At 39.5% G+C, this 17278-nt stretch overlaps 2 protein-coding genes across 3 annotated transcripts; both read left to right on the forward strand.

Moving 5' to 3' along the window:
• The first annotated feature begins 49 nt into the window (after positions 1-49).
• Positions 50-13744, forward strand: LOC140556246 (gamma-aminobutyric acid type B receptor subunit 2). Its single transcript, XM_072679920.1, has 19 exons — positions 50-298; positions 919-1056; positions 1196-1366; positions 2202-2303; positions 2841-2906; positions 3914-4102; positions 4363-4605; positions 4738-4798; positions 4899-4976; positions 5288-5438; positions 5995-6127; positions 7856-7963; positions 8659-8781; positions 9253-9360; positions 10187-10411; positions 10925-11137; positions 11335-11434; positions 12966-13008; positions 13384-13744. Exons 1-19 carry the CDS (start codon positions 50-52, stop codon positions 13520-13522), a joined length of 2640 nt encoding a protein of 879 aa, XP_072536021.1. The 3' UTR covers positions 13523-13744.
• Positions 13745-14694: 950 nt separating this feature from the next.
• Positions 14695-16391, forward strand: LOC140556255 (uncharacterized). Of its 2 annotated transcripts, XM_072679937.1 has the most exons (5): positions 14695-14881; positions 15047-15191; positions 15460-15519; positions 15823-15931; positions 16089-16391. In XM_072679937.1, exons 1-5 carry the CDS (start codon positions 14803-14805, stop codon positions 16212-16214), a joined length of 519 nt encoding a protein of 172 aa, XP_072536038.1. In that variant the 5' UTR covers positions 14695-14802; the 3' UTR covers positions 16215-16391. The 2 variants fall into 2 exon arrangements, with proteins under 2 accessions (XP_072536038.1, XP_072536039.1); XM_072679938.1 differs by lacking the exon at positions 15460-15519 and having other exon boundaries at positions 14698-14881.
• The last annotated feature ends 887 nt before the right edge of the window (positions 16392-17278 follow it).

Below are 17278 nucleotides of genomic sequence, written 5' to 3' on the forward strand. Positions count from 1 at the left end.
GAGCTGGGGGACAGTGCATAGCTGCATAGACGCTGCTCTCTGAGGCATGATGGAAGGCCACTGGACCCTTCTGAAGGTTCTAATGGTGTGGGAGATGCTGTGCTTTCCCTGGCTGGGACTGTGCCAGAGAAGAGAGCAGCTGCCCGTGCTGTGGATTATGCCATTAAGCAGTGGGCCAGTGTGGGGCAACGTCACAGCAGAGGTCATGCCTGCAGTCCGGCTTGCACTACAGCACCTGAGCAAGCAACCTGCTCCTTTACGCGACTATGAGCTTCAGTTCCACTTTGCAGACTCCAAGGTAACACTGAGATAAAGGAGTTCTTTTAGCCTCCACCTCCACTAAGAGCTAACAATGCATACATCCCACCTCTCCCCCATATTAATAACAGCTCCCTGACACCCTGTATAACATCTGCTTAACACCAATGTATGACATTCCCTATATGTCCAAATGTTTGTGGACACCCTTTCTAATGAATGCATTCCGCTACTTTATGTTGCACCCATTGCTGACACAGATGTGCAAATGCACAAATACAGCTTGTCTAGTCCCTGCAGAGAAGTACTGCCAATCGTACAGGTCTCTCTGGAGCAGATAAACATTAACCTATTGGCACCGTGCCTAATGCCAGGCATGGGCTTGGGCTTGGGGTAGAAGGGTATACAGCCCCCAGCATTGAGCTATAGAGCAGTGGAACCCTGTTCTCTGGAAAGATGGTGTATCCAATACTTTTGGGATCAGGATGGGTGCTGATCATCAGGGTATCAGCTTTGGTTTTAAAATATTGTTGCAATGACTGTTTTGGATACAATAGATCACACAGTCTACACTAATCTAATCAGTCTAATAGCAGCTACAGTACATGTTAATCATGTTGTTTTCCTTCAGTGTTGTTCTTCCTGCTTTCTTCCTGATAGTGTGACAATGCCAAAGCACTGAAAGGCTTTTTTGAGGCCATATTCTACGGTCCCAAGTACCTGATTGTGTTTGGAGGGTTGTGTTCGTCAGTGACGTCGACCATTGCTCAGTCTCTAGAGGCCTGGAATCTCCCGCAGGTGATTAGTTAAGCAATTTAGGGATTGTAAATAGCAAATAATAAATTGGTCAAATTGGAATTGGAACATGACTTAAATTACATAATTTAAAATCATGGAATTTATCATTTTCAGATATGTGAAAATGTATGTATTTCAGCTGTCCTTTGCTGCAACAGCACCTGCATTTGCAAACAAAAGAAGATACCCAAACTTCTTCCGTGTTGTGCCGTCAGACAGCGCAGTTAACCCAGCACTGCTGAAGTTTCTTAGTCATTATGGGTGGAAGAGAGTGGGCACTCTGACCCAGCTGGAGGAGAGGTTCACTGAGGTAATGCCATGTCGGTATGACTCAATTCAGAATGTCCTAATACTTGTATGAATGATGAACCTTCACCCTGCACCCTGCAGTGGTTTCTGGATGATTCTGGCTAACTAATCTCAACCTTCCTTAGTTAACACTGCCCTGCTGAAAAAAAACAGCTGGTCAATCAGCTATTTAAGCTAGTTGAACTTAAACTGGTTAATATGGTTGATCAGCCTACCTAGGGTATGCTTTGTTTAAGTTTGATGGTTATGCTGGTCAACAAGCATGATCAACCCGAACAAGCTAGACAACCAGTATGACCAAGCTTGACCAACAAGACCAAGGTGGTAGATGAGCATGACATTGACCACCAAGCTGGTCGACCAGCATTACCAGCATAACCAGCATGACCAAAAACAAATGCTAAATTCATAAGCTGGTTAACCAACGCTAACGTACGTAGGGTGTGTTATCACCTGGATAACCAGCTTTGACCATCAAAGACCATTTTAGACAATCTGAAACCAGCAACCAGTAAATGCTAGTCTGGAGCTGGGTTTTCAGCAGAATGCTGTCATTGAGTTAAATCTGGAACAAAGAAGAGGCATATCCTCAAAAATACATTGTATGTTTCATACATACCCTTTAATATCCAACACATTGTAGTTGCATCCCTTTTTCAAAGTGAATTTTCAAACCCCCTACAGAGCGAGATGGGGATTGTTACATTGCTCTTAATCATGTGACCAGTAGACATAAGATGCCATTTTCTTGAACCTGGACTTGTAGTAATTCTGTGTTGATAGTGGCTAAAATAATAGTATAAATGACTGCAAATTCTTTGTCTTCTGTAATATAGGTGCAGAAGGACCTCACTGGGCTTTTAAAAAAGGCTGGAGTTGAGCTGGCAGAAGCACAGTGGTTCTCTGGTGACCCCTGTGCTGCTGTTAAGACACTAAAGGTATGTAATATATATATATATATATATATATATATATATATATATATATATACTCTGAAAAGAGCCTTCAGTAACACATGTAGCAGTGAAGATAGCAGTTATCAAAAATACAGACAGCAGCCAGACTTCACAGGCTTTATTAGAACTCTATAACCGAGACAATTAAATAAGGAGATCGGCCCCTGATATTGAAGTATGAATGGCATCTGCTTACAAATAAAGTCCCACCTTTCAACAAAAAGCCAGGTTTTAAAATGTTTTTTAAACACTAATTTGAAAGTATTTTGGTCTTTCCTAATTCATAGAAATAGTCAGAGCCTGGTCTTGTCTGACTGAAAATAACTGTCTTGTCAAAGACTTGCCTATAATAACATATAAAAACTATATTATGTGATAACTATATAACTATATATGCATTTCTTTGTCATTTGTTAAAGCAGTTTATGAGAAAAGCCAAAGCACATTAAATAACACACCTATTTATCTGTTTACTCACTTTGTGTTTACTTAGTGTAGTGTGTTCTTTCTCCATTTTAGGAAAATGATGTGAGGATAGTAATTGGTCAGTTTGATGAGTTTTTAGCTGCAAAGGTCTTCTGCTGCGTAAGTTGTAATATTGATTTTATAATATTCATTTTTTTCAGTGACAGCAGTGTTTTTTCTGCCACAGTGAGAAGTAGAGACAAGGAGGAGGAGGGGGCAGGGGCTCGTATTAAGCCTAATTTTGTGTATTTTTACCCAATTCATGTCGCCTGGCCAATTTGTGCCCAGCATATTATGACATATATATTATATATAACTATAACTGTAAGTGGAGCAGGTGTCTGGCTGATAGATAATGTAAGCTATTCCACACTGAACCACCTTCCTGTCTAATAAGACGCATTCAAAACTTACGTTAGCTCTTGGTTAGTTTTATGGTTTTGTGATCATTTGTGGGCAGCACAGATTGATATTGGGGGCGCAAATCAGGTAGCATCGGTGCGTATCATCTACTCTCCATGCTCCGAACAGTGATGCCCATACTGTACGGCCCATAGGGTTTGTACGAATACACAAACCATTACACCCCTTCTCTGTAGTTAAATGTCCAGTATAATGTTTGCATGGTAATTCCTTGGTGGTGTGACTTTTCAGTAGTAATCTATCTGTGGTAGAATCTTTTAGGTCTTACTTTTGTAACCTGTAATGTGACGTCTCAGTAGTATAGTTTGCCCATAGTGCCTTACAGCATCTTACTAATCTCTTTATGGTTTAACTTCTCTGTGACATAATTTTTATGGTAAAACTACATGTTAATAAAATCTTATTTATATACCATATAGGTCATAGATGTTAGCACCTAAATCCAGAGACAGGGCTGGATCACCCTAGAGAGGTGATTTTGTCAATTTTGTTGGCACCTCTAAAATTAAAACCTAGGTGTAACCTCTCTGTTATGTACTTTCTCTGGGGGTTAACCTTTCTTTAGTTTATCCTTTTTATGTGTTAACCTCTCTGTAGGTTTATTTTTATGTAGTGTAACCTCTCTGTGGTGTAACTCTATAGTTCTATTGAATATACTCGCTAAAGTAAAACCTCCCAGTAGCGTGACCTCTTGGGTGTTGCAGGTCTATCAGCTGGGCATGTTCGGTCACAAGTACCAGTGGATCCTCTCAGGTTGGTCACAGACAAGCTGGTGGACACACATGGGCACCTCCAACTGTTCTGCTCAGAGTATACTGAGTGCAATGGAGGGCACTGTCACTGTGGACTTTGAGACCCTCAGCTCAAGACACACCAGAGGGGTTTCAGGCAGAGTATGTTTGTGTGCCTATCAATTTGTTGTTATTATTAAAATGATTAGATTATACTAATTTAGGTATTAATACATTTGTTTACCTCACTTTTCAGTACACTGTGATCAGCTTGTCTTTCAGGGCTTTCAGCCCAATAGGAAAGTATAAGCAGATTATTATTATTATTATTAGTTATTGGATGGATTTCTAAAAATCCTATGAACACTTTCCCAGATGATCCGGATCAGTAATAAATCTCATATGATATGTGATTGTTCCAGACCCCACAGGAGTACAAGAGGGAGTATGAGAAAAGGTGCATGCTGAAGGGTCTGGGTTCCACTAAATTCCATGGCTTTGCATACGATGGCACCTGGGTGCTGGCCAAAGCTCTGACGAGGGTCATGGAGACACTGAGATACAGAGAGAAATACAGCATACATGATAACTATACTGTTACTGACAAAGAAGTGACATACATGATCCTGCAGGCCCTGAGTGAGACAACATTCTTTGGAGTGACGGTGAGGTTTTAACAATGCTGTAAAAGACAAGCTAGATTAAACTTGAACAGTTAGCATAAGAAATGAATGACCACCGACCAGGACATGATCAATTGTTGGTATATTTGTACAAAAGATTTCTGCCTTTTTTAGGGGCATGTTGTGTTCCGCAATGGTGAGAGGGTAGCACATATCAAATTTGCCCAGTTTCAAGGTAAATCCTCAAAGGGACGTTTAATGGGATGTTATATCTGTTATATATGTTTATATCTTTTGCATGCGCTAATAGAGAGAGTTTCCTTATATTTCTGCAGCTGGCAGAGAGGTCCAGATTGGTGAATACAGTGCTATTACAGATAAGCTGGAGTTTGCCAGTCCCATTTGGTTCAAAGGTGAGTGGCAATGAGGTAAGGCCTGCCTTCTAAGGCTTAAAGAAAATGGGAAGGACAAATTATAAGGATTGTAAGTATTTAAAATGGTTGGTTATTTAATTTGGAATATTAGTAAAAGTATTAGAATTTAAGTAATGTTATTGAATTTTATTATTTATTTATTTAGCACTTTGAACTGTTAAATTGGTTCATAAACAGCAACAACCAACAATAACAATACTACTACTACTACTACTACTACTATTACTACTACTACTAATAATAATAATAATTTGTTGCAGTATAATAATACCAGATTTGTTCCTGTGCAGGACATGAGCATACTAAGGACCGTACCCACATATATCCCCAGAGGATGCAGATCAACCTGCTTCTCTACAGCATTTTAGCATCCATCTCTATCTTTGGCATTCTCGTGTCCATTGCCCTCCTCTTCTTCATCATCCAGAACCGCGGTCACAGGCAAGAAATTACATTTACATCCACTTCATCCAGAGTGACATTCAATTTCTATCATTTTACACTGGTAAGCGAATGCAGTATTAGGAATGTTGCCCAAGGACTCTTTCAGGTGTAATGTGGTGTTCCTACTTGGATAATCTGGGAATGGGCAGCGCTGGTTTAGCGGTTGTAATCAAGAGCTTGGGGCTATTGATGAGAGGGTTCGATACCCAGGCTCTGCAAGCTGCCACTGTTGGGCCCTTGAGCAAGTCGCTTCACCCTCTCTGCTCCCCTGGCACCGCAGCAATGGCTGTCCACTGCTCCGGGCACTTGGGCTCACTGTCACTGTGTGTGTTTCACTAGTGTGTATGTGTGTATTTACTGCTCGGATAGGATAAAAGCGGAAACCAAATTCCATTTGTGTCCAACAATGGTGTCTTGTTTTGTCTAAATCCAGCCTGGTTGTGGAGTCCAGCAGCCTTTTCCATCTGTCCTGTTTTAGGCACATACTGCAGCCAAAAAAGTAGGAATTTGGACATAACAGTGTGCACATACACATTGCTCTTTTCCTTTCCAGGGCTGTCCAGTTATCCAGCCCTTCACTGAACACTCTGCTGATCCTGGGAACACTGTTATCTTATTCCTCTGTCGTCCTTTTTGGATTGGATGGGTCATCTGTGCCTGAAGGAGTATTTGATGCTCTGTGCTCCGTGAGTTTTAATTATGTCTTACCATTAATTATTTCTGTCTGTGGTTAATCAATATAGATCCACAACCATGTTGTTTCTCTCTATGTTTATTCTGGCAAAATACGTGGTGGCCACAGTAATACTTACAGTTGAAACCAGAAGTTTACATACACTATATAAAAATACACGTTTCCTTTTTTTCTTACTGTCTGACATGCAATCAGAATATTCTTTTCCCGTTTTAGGTCAATTAGTATTCCCAAAATAATTACTATTTGCTAAATGCATTACATTACATTTCATTCGTTTTTGGTAGTATTGCCCTTAAATTGTATGACTTGGGTCAAACGTTTTGGATATCCTTCCACAAGATTCTCGCAACAGTTGGCAGGAATTTTGGCCCATTCCTCCTGACAGAACTGGTGTAACTGAGCCATGTTTGCAGGCTGCCTTGCTCGCACATGCCTTTTCAGCTTTGCCCATATATTTTCAATAGGATTGAGATCAGGGCTTTGTGCCCCTTCAAAACATTGACTTCCACTTTGTAACCAGTTTGGCAGTATGCTTCAGGTAATTGTCCATTGGGAAGCCCAATTTTGCACCCAAGCTTTAACTTCCTGGCTGATGTCTTGAGATGTTGCTTCAGTATTTCCACACAATGTAGATGCCATCTATTTTGTGAAGTGCTACTGTCCCTCCTGCAGCAAAACAACCTCACAACATGATGCTGACACCCCCATGTTTTACAGTTGGGATGGCTCTCAGGCTTGCAAGCTTCCTTCAAACATAACAATGGTCATTATGGCCAAACAGTTCAATTTGTCAGACCACAGGAAATGTCTCCAAAAATTAAGGTCTTTGTCCTTGTGTGCATTTGCAAACATTAATCTGGCTTTTTTATGTTTCTTTTGGAGTAATAGCTTCTTCCTGGCAGAGTGGCCTTTCAGCCCATGTCGATACAGTACTCGTTTCACTGTGGATAATGATTCACTCTTACCAGCTTCAGCATCTTCTTAAGGTCTTTTGCTTTTGTTCTTGGGGTGATTTGGGCACATTTCAGACCATAGTTCTGTGACCATTCTGTGTCCCAGAGATGAACAGACCACGTTCATCTCTGGGACACAGAATCTATCTCCTTCCTGAGTCGTATGATGGCTGGACATTTCCCATCTTGTTTGTACTTGCGTATAATTGTTTGAAGCACCTCAGGCATCTGGAAATTACACCCAAGGATGAGCCAGACTTGTGCAAGTCCACAATTCCCTTCCTCATATCTTGGATCATTTCTTTTAACTTTCCCATGATGTTACACAAAGAAGCAGTGTGTTTCAGGTGTGCTTTAAACTAAATCCACAGGTGTGTCTCTAATTAACTCAGATGTTGCCAATAAACCTATCAGAAGCTTCCAAAGACATGACATCATGGTATGGGCTGTCCCAAATTGTTTAAAGGTATAGTAATCTTAGTGTATTTAAACTTTTGACCTTAAAGAAAGTAATAAAAATTGCCTTAAAAATCCCTCTCTCATTATTCTGGCATTTAGTAAATAGAAATAATGTTGGTAATCCTAATTGACCTAAAACGGGAAAAGTTTATTCTAAATTCATGTAAAATACAGATATGTGTAATATATATGTAAACTTCTGGTTTCAACTGTATACTGTCTGGAAAGCTACTTCATTTTGATGAAGCGACACAGTCTATTAGCACACAGTAGTTTCCTATTAAAAAGCCCCCTTTCTGCCACAGGTCAGAATATGGTTCCTAAACATTGGATACACTACAGCGTTTGGGACAATGTTTGCCAAAATTTGGAGACTCTATGCCATGTTTGGTCGCGTCAAAGCTCAGAAAAGGGTAAGGGCTCACATTTTCAGATGTTTCTGAACAAACAATAAAATTGGTCGAAACAGGTCATTTCTGTTACTGTGAATAGTTAAGTAAGTAGAAGATGAGCTAACATCCAAAGCTGAAAGACCTTCAAGAAATTTTAGTCAACTCTGGAGTGTACTGTTCTCCTTGACATCATGGACAAGTCATAAGAAGAAACCTTTCCTGCATGCTCACCATAAAATCCAGTATCAGCAGTTTTAAAAGCAAGCCTGGTGCATTTTAAAAACAGGTCTAATGGACTAATGAAGTTAAAATATTTTTGTAGTTTGGAGAATAAGGAGTGCAGAATTTCATGAATAGAACACCTCTCTAACTGTCAAGCACAGGAGTTGATTAATCATGCAATGGGCTTGCATTATAGCCAGTGGCACAGTGAACATTTCAGTAGTATATGACAGAACGGATTCAATTAAATGCCAGTAAATTCTGAATGCAAACATCATACCATCTGTAAAAAAAAATAAAAAAGAAGAAGCTTCTTAAAAGGGACTACCTCAAGTCATTTTGCTTTTTATTATTACTGTGAAATCTTAAAGAAATGTGTTAACTTAACATTAGTGTCATTAGTAACCTCCATAATAGAATAATTCATAGGTAAATTTTGAGAAGATTGAGAACTTTTTTTCAAATTAATATCTGAACTGTCCTCTCTGTTGCAGATGATGAAGGACTATGTGCTTATTAGAATAGTCTGCAGTCTGCTGCTGGTAGACGTGTGTTTCTTAATCAGCCTGCAAGTTTTGAATCCGTTGCAGAGGATGGTGGAAGAATTCAGTTTGGAGGTGAGATGTGATGAGGAGAACTCCAAATTAATACCAACAATGTTCAGAATTTTCATAACATTTGAAGGCCACTAAGCGGAGTCTTGCTGGAATCTCCCACCCATACAAGTGTTGTTATTGTACATGCAGCAATTGTCTAAGCAACTGTTTAGAGTATGAAATGGCCCTGGTTAATGTATTTTCTTAGGGACTATATTTTGACACATGGTTACTGGATGACTATAAAAGTCTCACTTTCAGCAGCTAGAGAAGGCTGGATGGAACTACGTATTGAATTTACTTGATCCTTTTCATAAAGGATATTCAATACACAGGGGCAGACTCATAATTCTGGCAGACAGTAGGATCACAGGTGAAGCCATATCCTCAGGACAGAAACTGAAAGCTAAAACAGACAAGGAACCTGGGAGTAAAGCAAAAGAAATATACTTTTAACAAAGGACAAAACTTTCTCTTTGTGGTTTGCTTCAGGCTGTTCCTGATGGTGACTTTGCCATTCGTCCATTTTTGGAGCATTGTGAGAACACTCATATGAGCATATGGATGACCATCATGTATCTTTCTAAGTGTTCGCTAGTGGTAAGAGACAGACTTTTGTCTGATATGTCAGAATGTTGGATTGCTAATTTTTAAATGGTTAATTATTATTAATTATTATAAGTATTGATTATAGAAGTTATAATTTTCTCTCTTTCAGTCAGTAAGAATTCCAAAAGTAGTCTCCTAAACATACTAAATGTAACTGTAACTGTATACTGAATACTACCTTTGCAAACCATAACTAGGTTAAATAAGGATACTTTCTATCTGTAATCTGAGTACATATTCCCATGACTTATATATTCCCATATATTCTATTACATCCCAAACTTGTTTGTTATTCTGTAGAACATATAGATGTAAGTCATTTTAGTAGATACCTGTTATTCACTCAAGAGATGTATTGGAATGGTGACTTATATAATGGTAAGCTCACCTTGCGTGTTTGGTGGTAGTAACTTTAGGCTCCTGCAGATGGCATTGCATGAACATGATCAGGGTGTAAGTACCTGTTAGGTGTGTGAAGGGATTCATAGATTGAAAAGAGATGGTACAGTGCAGTGAATGTCTCTGGATGTGTGGAAAATCGCAAAGCAGATGTTAATGACTGGCAGAAAGAAGTGATTGCATTTGGTTGTGCCAAAGGCAATATTGTGAAGGAAGTAGCTAAATTTGCAGGTGTATTGAAGCATATGGTCATACAGGTCTACCAGCAGTGGCAATGCCATCTGCTATCTGTGGTACTAGTGCAACGCCATCTACCAGAGCCTACTTTCTAACACCTTAAACATGCAAGGTGACTACATTTTTGTCCTGGGAGCTTACATAAACCTTATCTCCCTGTTATATCCCATGTGTTGTCTAGCTGCTTAGCTGTGTCCTGGCCTGGAAGACTCAACACTCAAACACCCTCATGTTGAGTGACAGCAGGTGTACCCGGATCAGTGTGTGTGTAATGGGCCCTTTAAGTATAATGGGTGCTTCTGTGGCTTTACTGACCAAAGATCAGCCAAATATCCAGTTCTGTGTTGTGGGCGTCGTCATCATCACCTGCTGTTCCGTCACTCTGAGTTTGATGTTTGTTCCAAAGGTTTGACGTCATTTTCTTTTCAGATACTCTTTATTTACAGTAAGACTGATTACCGACTAGAGTTATTTTGTATATTTTATATATGCTGGGTCTTTTAGATATGTGTTGCTGTAGTGAAGATAGACATTGCCTGTACTTTTTCCTAAGCGACTCCTAAAGCATAGGCTGGTGAAAAATCTAAGCCTCAAATAGACTTGCTGACGTGGTTTATGACTCTATAATAGGCCTGTAGTTTTGAATTCATATACCTAAGCTTCAGTTGGAGCCTTGGAGCTTCAGTGCAAAGCTAAAGGAGCAAACTTTTCATGTCATGACTGACTGACTTCCTTTGAGGTAAAGTAAAAAATTGTGAGCATTTGAGTTTTCACCAAAAATCACTTTGTCTCAATTATTGTTACCCAGCCAGGATCACTCCCATTTAATAAGGATATCAGAGACATGTAAGTGTTGCAAAATTATGTGAAAAGGAGCTTCATCACTGAATTTGATTGCGTCTGACTTTTATTTTAAAAGCTAATCCTGATAAGGACAGACCCTGATGGAGTGTCTCTACCCAGGCAGTTCCACACTGCTGAGAGAGAGAAAGAGAGCGAGTGTGTGAACAAGGAGAAGGAAAGCATCAAGCGGTCTGCCTCTGGCACTTCTAGTTGTTTGACACTGATCAGTACAGCTCCCCTTGATGTTCTACAGTCAGACAACCAACATTTGATCATGCACATCAGTGAGGTAAATCTAATCAAAGAATGCTGACATTTATTATTCATGTGGCCAAACAGATATCTGAAGTTCTTACTGTATGCCATTCATATCTCTCCACATGGCTTTGTTTTGCCTGTTCCTTGGATTTTACCATGTTAGACCTTGACCTTGACCTTGTTCAGCCATTGTGCTATTTTTTGTGCACTGAACACTTTCACCTGCAGCTGGACAGGGAGCTTGAGGAACTGGCCAGGCAGCTGCAGGAACTGAGCACTCTCTCATACAAATCCATTATAAACATGCAAGAGTCTGGGGAGCACACAGGTAGGAAGAGATTAATAAATAACATGTAATCTCATTTATTAAGTGTTTAACGATCCTTGGATCTATAAAGCTTCTAAACATGGTGATGTTGAAGATGGCATGTCATTATTACTAGGTGTTTAGCAGTGCAGCAGAACAGATGTGTTTTCAGTGGGGTTTAAATAGGAACACACCAAAACAGAACTCTACTGTAACACAATTACGGTTCATTATGTGTTATATGGTCTGAGAAAGTGAAAGAAAAAGAAAAATAGAAGGAGAGTATGAGACACATTGATGAATCACTGTTTACTCAGGGATGGGTTGTTTTGTGTGCCTTATTATACTTTAATCCCTGCTGACTAAGCCTTAATTTGTGTCTGTCATGTAATAATGCACATGAGTCCTCTGACTTCTGGGAAATAACGTTCCTCCTCATTGATTCCGGAAGGAGCTGGTTAAGGTTGATGCCAGGTGGACTGGAGCCAGCTCTCAAGTTTTCTCAATAACACTACTCTCTGCTTCTGAAAGCTTTGTAAGCTATTGAAAAATCTTTGAAAAAATTGGCAGTTGTTTTTATATTGTGTCAGAATTTCTTTTAACAAAAACTTTTCCTTCCTCCTTTCCAAATTTCCAATTTGGGAGATTTTTTGCATGACAGCAAGAATATGTATACAACCATGTATGAAACCTGTTTCAGCATATTACAGAAAACATTGTATGACACTAGGTTTTGGTCTTCTAGATAGCAAGAGGGCATGGGTTTGGTGTAATACAGCCAAAGAATCTGACTTACAGTCAATGCTTTAAAGCATTTGTTGCCTTTTTCAATATCAAAAATATATTTTTATTTAACTGCATTGGCTGAATGTGGATATCTAGTGTGCTTTTCGATGATGGTTGAACATCGACTGTTAAAACAACATTAATATATGGAAAATATTTCAGCATTGAAAAAAGATTTGTTTTTCAGCATTGAAATGCCATTGATTAAGGGTTGATATTTGGTTTGCTTTTTTAAATTGAAAAGCTGAGATACATTAAACCTTTAGCTGATTCAGTTCTAAAAAGGTGTTCAACTGACATTGATGTAAAATCAGGTTTCAATAGCTATAGGCTACACTAGACAAAAGGGGTTAAATATAGTACTTAGTAAAGGAAAAGGTTATTTTTCAACTTTGTTTGGTCCTATATAGAGCATATGAAGAAAGGTTTACTAGGAAAATAACTATTTATACATTCAAATGGTACTTGTTGTCGTATATAGAAGTATTCGATATAGAAGTAAATGTATACAGAGAAATGTACACTTCATTACTACTGAGTAAATTACAGTATCTAAGCAGAGTAGAGTATATGAGTTCTGGGATCAGCAAAAGAGGATATTAGTATGGTATTATATGGCTATAGTATTTTGGAATACAGAAAAACAGAACTAGACAATCAAATGCACATGGCATAATGGCAATGCATATTTCACATGTTTAAGCAATTTCAAGAGCATCTATTCATGTCTTTGTGCTAACTCACATTGCTTGTTATTTCTCTATAGGCTACAGTGACAAATACTCAGAAGACATCAACTCTCCTGAGCAGTAAGAAACTATATTTTATACACTTGAATATTTATATGATCATGTGGTGAAAGGTTTGGACAGTGAAATGCCTTTAAATGTCTGTTGGCCTTTGCTCACAAAAGCTCTGAATAAACTATACGTCTTTGAATTATTGGACTGATGAGGACTAAATATCATGGGATGAGACAAATGTGCCTGTATGCTGAATGTTGTTGCAAAGTCATTCACAAAAGTACACTGTGCCATACAGTATGCGTGCCATAATACACTAGTTACAAAAGATTACTGGTTTGCTTTAAGTGTCATTAAATAGACTCTGATGTTAACTAGCTAAAATTTAGCTAAGTTTCTTGAAATAGTAGATATAAAGTTGACCAGTGTGTTTGTGTCCAGAGTCCAGCGGAGACTGTCACTGCAACTGCCTATTCTGCACCATGCCTACCTGCTGTCAATTGGAGGAGTCGATGCCAGCTGCAGCACTCCCAGTAGCCCCAGTGCAGAGCACATGGCACTAATGGGTCTTTGGCACTAATGCATCTTCAAGCTTGTAAGCCAGACTTTAGACTGTTGTTGAAGGATCTGGCAGGGGTTGGTCACTCAGCGTGGCCAAGAACCCCCTACTTTTACAAGAAGGAGCCATTTGAAAATAGGCACACAGCTGACATACAGTGACCTCCATAATATTTTGGGCCAAAAATTTTAACAAAAAGTTTTTCCTTGATTTGCCCCTCTGCTCCACCATTTACTTTGGAATTTCTAGCTTTAATGTACTTATTATTGCTATGTCCCAATGAGGAAAAACTTGTCATTTTAACATGTTGAAATGTATGCAAATATATGCGAATTAAAATCAGGAAAGTGTACTTTACTCACATCCGATTGGTTTCATGTCAAATGTTAAACTGTGGAGCAGAGGGGCATATCAAGAAAAAATGTGTCTCTGTCCTAAACGTTATGGAGGATGCTGTAGCTGAATAGTGTGGACTCAGGAATCTGAGCTCAGGTTGATTTTCTTTTGTGTTCTGTGTTTAACTCTGTTCGCTGTATCGTGAGGTTTTGTTTATTAAAAGAAACATTAAAAGATTGCTTCTCAGACTTTCTGTTTATTTTTTCATCAAGTTATTGATTTAGCAGCTCTACTTGCCTTCGGTAAACATGTCTGCTAGTCTGGTGTAGTGTTCAATATTTATCTTGCCACTAAACACTAGCCTTATCCTCCATCTGAGGATCCTCATTCCACTGCTGGGTTTATCTGCTGGTACTGTGCACTGTTACACATAAGGCCTATGCAGGAACTTTGCGTCTGGCAGTACGTACTGTGCTCTCCAGGTTCACTTGCCAGCACTGTCAGTACTAACCAGTATCAAAAAATCACCTCCTTCACTTTCCAAACCATTACACAATGATTGTTTGGATCTGTTTTGATTTCATCATGCTGGAATTTCCCAGCAGTAAGTACGGCAGGGTTAAGTGCATCACCCTCACTGCAGCTATTCCAGGATTTCTCAAACACTGCATTTAGATTTACACACAAAAATAATAAACTAATGAAATATGCTTGATTCTGCCAAAGTTACTGAAGTTCTGTTAAGCCTCACCACCTGGCAGTAAAGACGCAAGTAATGGCAGCTGTGAAGAAAAAGTGGGAGGGTTTTCTGCAGTTGCGCAATTTTGCTCTTTCCCATGTTTTGGGATCTATGAGGGGACAGTCCACACCAGTGGAGGATGGTACGGCATGCTCAGTATAAATACCCTGCACTGTGCTGCTCTCAACACACCTCAGAAGATTAAAGCTTCTTCACAGGACCAGCCATGATGTGCCTTAAGGTTGTTCTCAGTCTGACTGTGTTGGCCACAGTGCTACTACTTACTGAATGCTCCTGGGGCAATGGTAAGTTTGTTAGATATGCACTAAGTTGCTGTTTTGTATGTGTGTGTGTTTTAACTGGTTTGCATAAGCAATGTTGTTCAGCCAGCAGTACAGCTGTTTCTTAAAGAGCTGAGGTGAATGCGAATGCTGTGACTGATATTTTGTTTGCTCCCTATGTTTTCCTAGGAAACACCAACTATAATTATGACCTTTCCAAAATGTCTGACCTAAGGAAACTGTACAACTCCAAAGTGTATAAGGCTGAACGAATGACCAGACCTCTGGAAGGCTTGTCTTTCCAAGCAGGCAAGCTCAGTCACTCTGGAGTGAGGTACTATTGCAAAAAAAAACAAAACACTTTTTTAATCTGATCAAGAAGCTGAAGAAATGCATGCAAAATGCATCTTATTACTGTTGTCTGTAGATGTCGATAGTCTCACCTACGACTATTGCATTCAGTTTTGTAGCCTTAATGTCAGTGTTTGTTATATTTGCCACTTACATCTTGGACAATATACATAATTTTAGCTGAAAGTCTGTGCAGAGACTTTAAAGCCTTAGTTTCATTAAAGAATTGACACAGTTTTCCTCATATTTAGTCGTTCGAATAAAAAACGGACAAAATTCAAGCTTCAGGGTGGCCGCTACTACTGTTTTAGGTATGCAACTTGATTTTGTCAGTTTTTTTGTTAAAAACTTTAAAGGCTATCTTAAATTACTTAGCACTGTTGCGCATGCAATTGTTCCCCAATACCAACTGGTGGGGTGTTATGGCTTCCATTACATGTTAGCTATTTTAACAGCTCATAGCTCATACACTCAAAAAGCCAACTTTAGGTTCTAAACATGGCTGATCAACTGCACTAGAATCAAGAAGAAAACTGTTCAAACATGACTTTTCTTCCCAGCTAGAAACTCTTTAAACTCATGCACAATATTGTTATGCTGCATTTTCATCTCAGAGTGACGCTGGCTGATGGCACCCAGTGGCTGGTGCACAAAGGAGACGGCTATGGCATCTCGTCCCAGACGGTGGTCGTGCATGCTCGTCACATGGCCTCCAACTGGAAGGTGAAGGTTTTAGTCCACTGTTTTATAGCTGCATGAGTGATATCACCCAAAGAGGTCTATTTATGTCCTGTCTGAAAGATGCTTGTCTGTTGAAATAATAGGATCGTCATTCTCCCAGTCACCCTCAGAACTTAACAGACTTTCTTTCTGCTCACAGATTATTGAGACAAAAAACTTTGGCGGCAGTAAGACGGTCTCAGACTTCGTGAAAGCTGGAGGAACAGACTACAGTCTCATCTTCGATAACTGCCATGATGCCTCAGGCAGGATGATGCATGACTGAGATTCAGAACTTCATGCTGAACCTTTCTCTTTTCATGCACTTTCTGCTCCTGCTCTGCTGTACTTCCGTTTATCTTTAAAAACTGGAATACATTAAGCATAAAAGTATCAATCGATTTTAAAAACAATGAAACACATGCATGAACAAATACTCAGAAATAAAAGATGACTTTCTGGACTTGTCCCTTTGATGTCAATGAAAACTGGAAATCAGGTGGTGAGATGAATGTGCAAAGCTATGAAAGAATGAAAGACTGTATGTGATGAAGCTATGAAGATTACAATGCAAATATGAAGTTAGGTAGTAAGCTAATGTATTAAAACATTATCAATTCCACACCTGCCATTATTGTATGTCAGCAATGGTTAACCAACATTACAGATATTATTAGTATGCTAACAAAAAAATAACAACATTGTTTATATTGCTCACTGGCAGGTATATTTGTATATCTAATAAATAATAAGGCTAATAAGGTGACCAGAGCTTGCAAGTGCTAGCATGCTCGACATCTATATATATAATCCAAACAAAATAGACTATGCATGTAAAGTGAAGCTCTAACTGCCCAGTTGGAAAGTCTTACAGCTGAATCTGGAAATATCACAGGCACGTATCATTGTCTAGGTTGAAGGCTAGCCTGTTTACAACCTGACAGAAACATAAAGAAGAGGAACGCATATGTTAGGGCAGTGTTTCTCAACCCTGGTCCTGGAGGCACCCTGCCCTGCACATTTTAGTGGACTACCCGCTTTAACGCATCCCCTGCATCTCAGAAAGGGCTTGTTAATTGGCTGATTGTGTGCTGGGAGCAGGGAAAGCAAGAAATTGTGCAGGACAGAGTGCCTCCAAGACCAGGGTTGAGCAAACACTGTTTCTGGGGATGTGAAACATGTGTCCGGCAAGATTTCTAAGATGTCCGGGATTTCGCATTCATCGTACGTCTGCGTTTATTTCTACAGTCGTCAACCCATGATGTGTGCGGGTTTTTACAGTTGCAAACTCTTAGTCCCGCCTTCCCGCCACTATTGGTCTACATGGACCTGCATCTACATGCAGCCATT

This window comes from Salminus brasiliensis, chromosome 5 (assembly GCF_030463535.1).
Source record: "Salminus brasiliensis chromosome 5, fSalBra1.hap2, whole genome shotgun sequence".
NCBI lineage: Eukaryota > Metazoa > Chordata > Actinopteri > Characiformes > Bryconidae > Salminus > Salminus brasiliensis.

Coding starts and splice junctions, on each gene's coding strand:
- LOC140556255 (XM_072679937.1), top strand. CDS start 14,803: ATGATGTGCCTTAAGGTTGTTCTCAGTCTGACTGTGTTGGCCACAGTG. Junction 14,882..15,046: donor TGAATGCTCCTGGGGCAATG/GTAAGTTTGTTA, acceptor ATGTTTTCCTAG/GAAACACCAACTATAATTAT. Junction 15,520..15,822: donor GGCCGCTACTACTGTTTTAG/GTATGCAACTTG, acceptor TTTTCATCTCAG/AGTGACGCTGGCTGATGGCA.
- LOC140556246 (XM_072679920.1), top strand. CDS start 50: ATGGAAGGCCACTGGACCCTTCTGAAGGTTCTAATGGTGTGGGAGATG. Junction 4,977..5,287: donor CAGTCCCATTTGGTTCAAAG/GTGAGTGGCAAT, acceptor GTTCCTGTGCAG/GACATGAGCATACTAAGGAC. Junction 7,964..8,658: donor GCGTCAAAGCTCAGAAAAGG/GTAAGGGCTCAC, acceptor TCTCTGTTGCAG/ATGATGAAGGACTATGTGCT.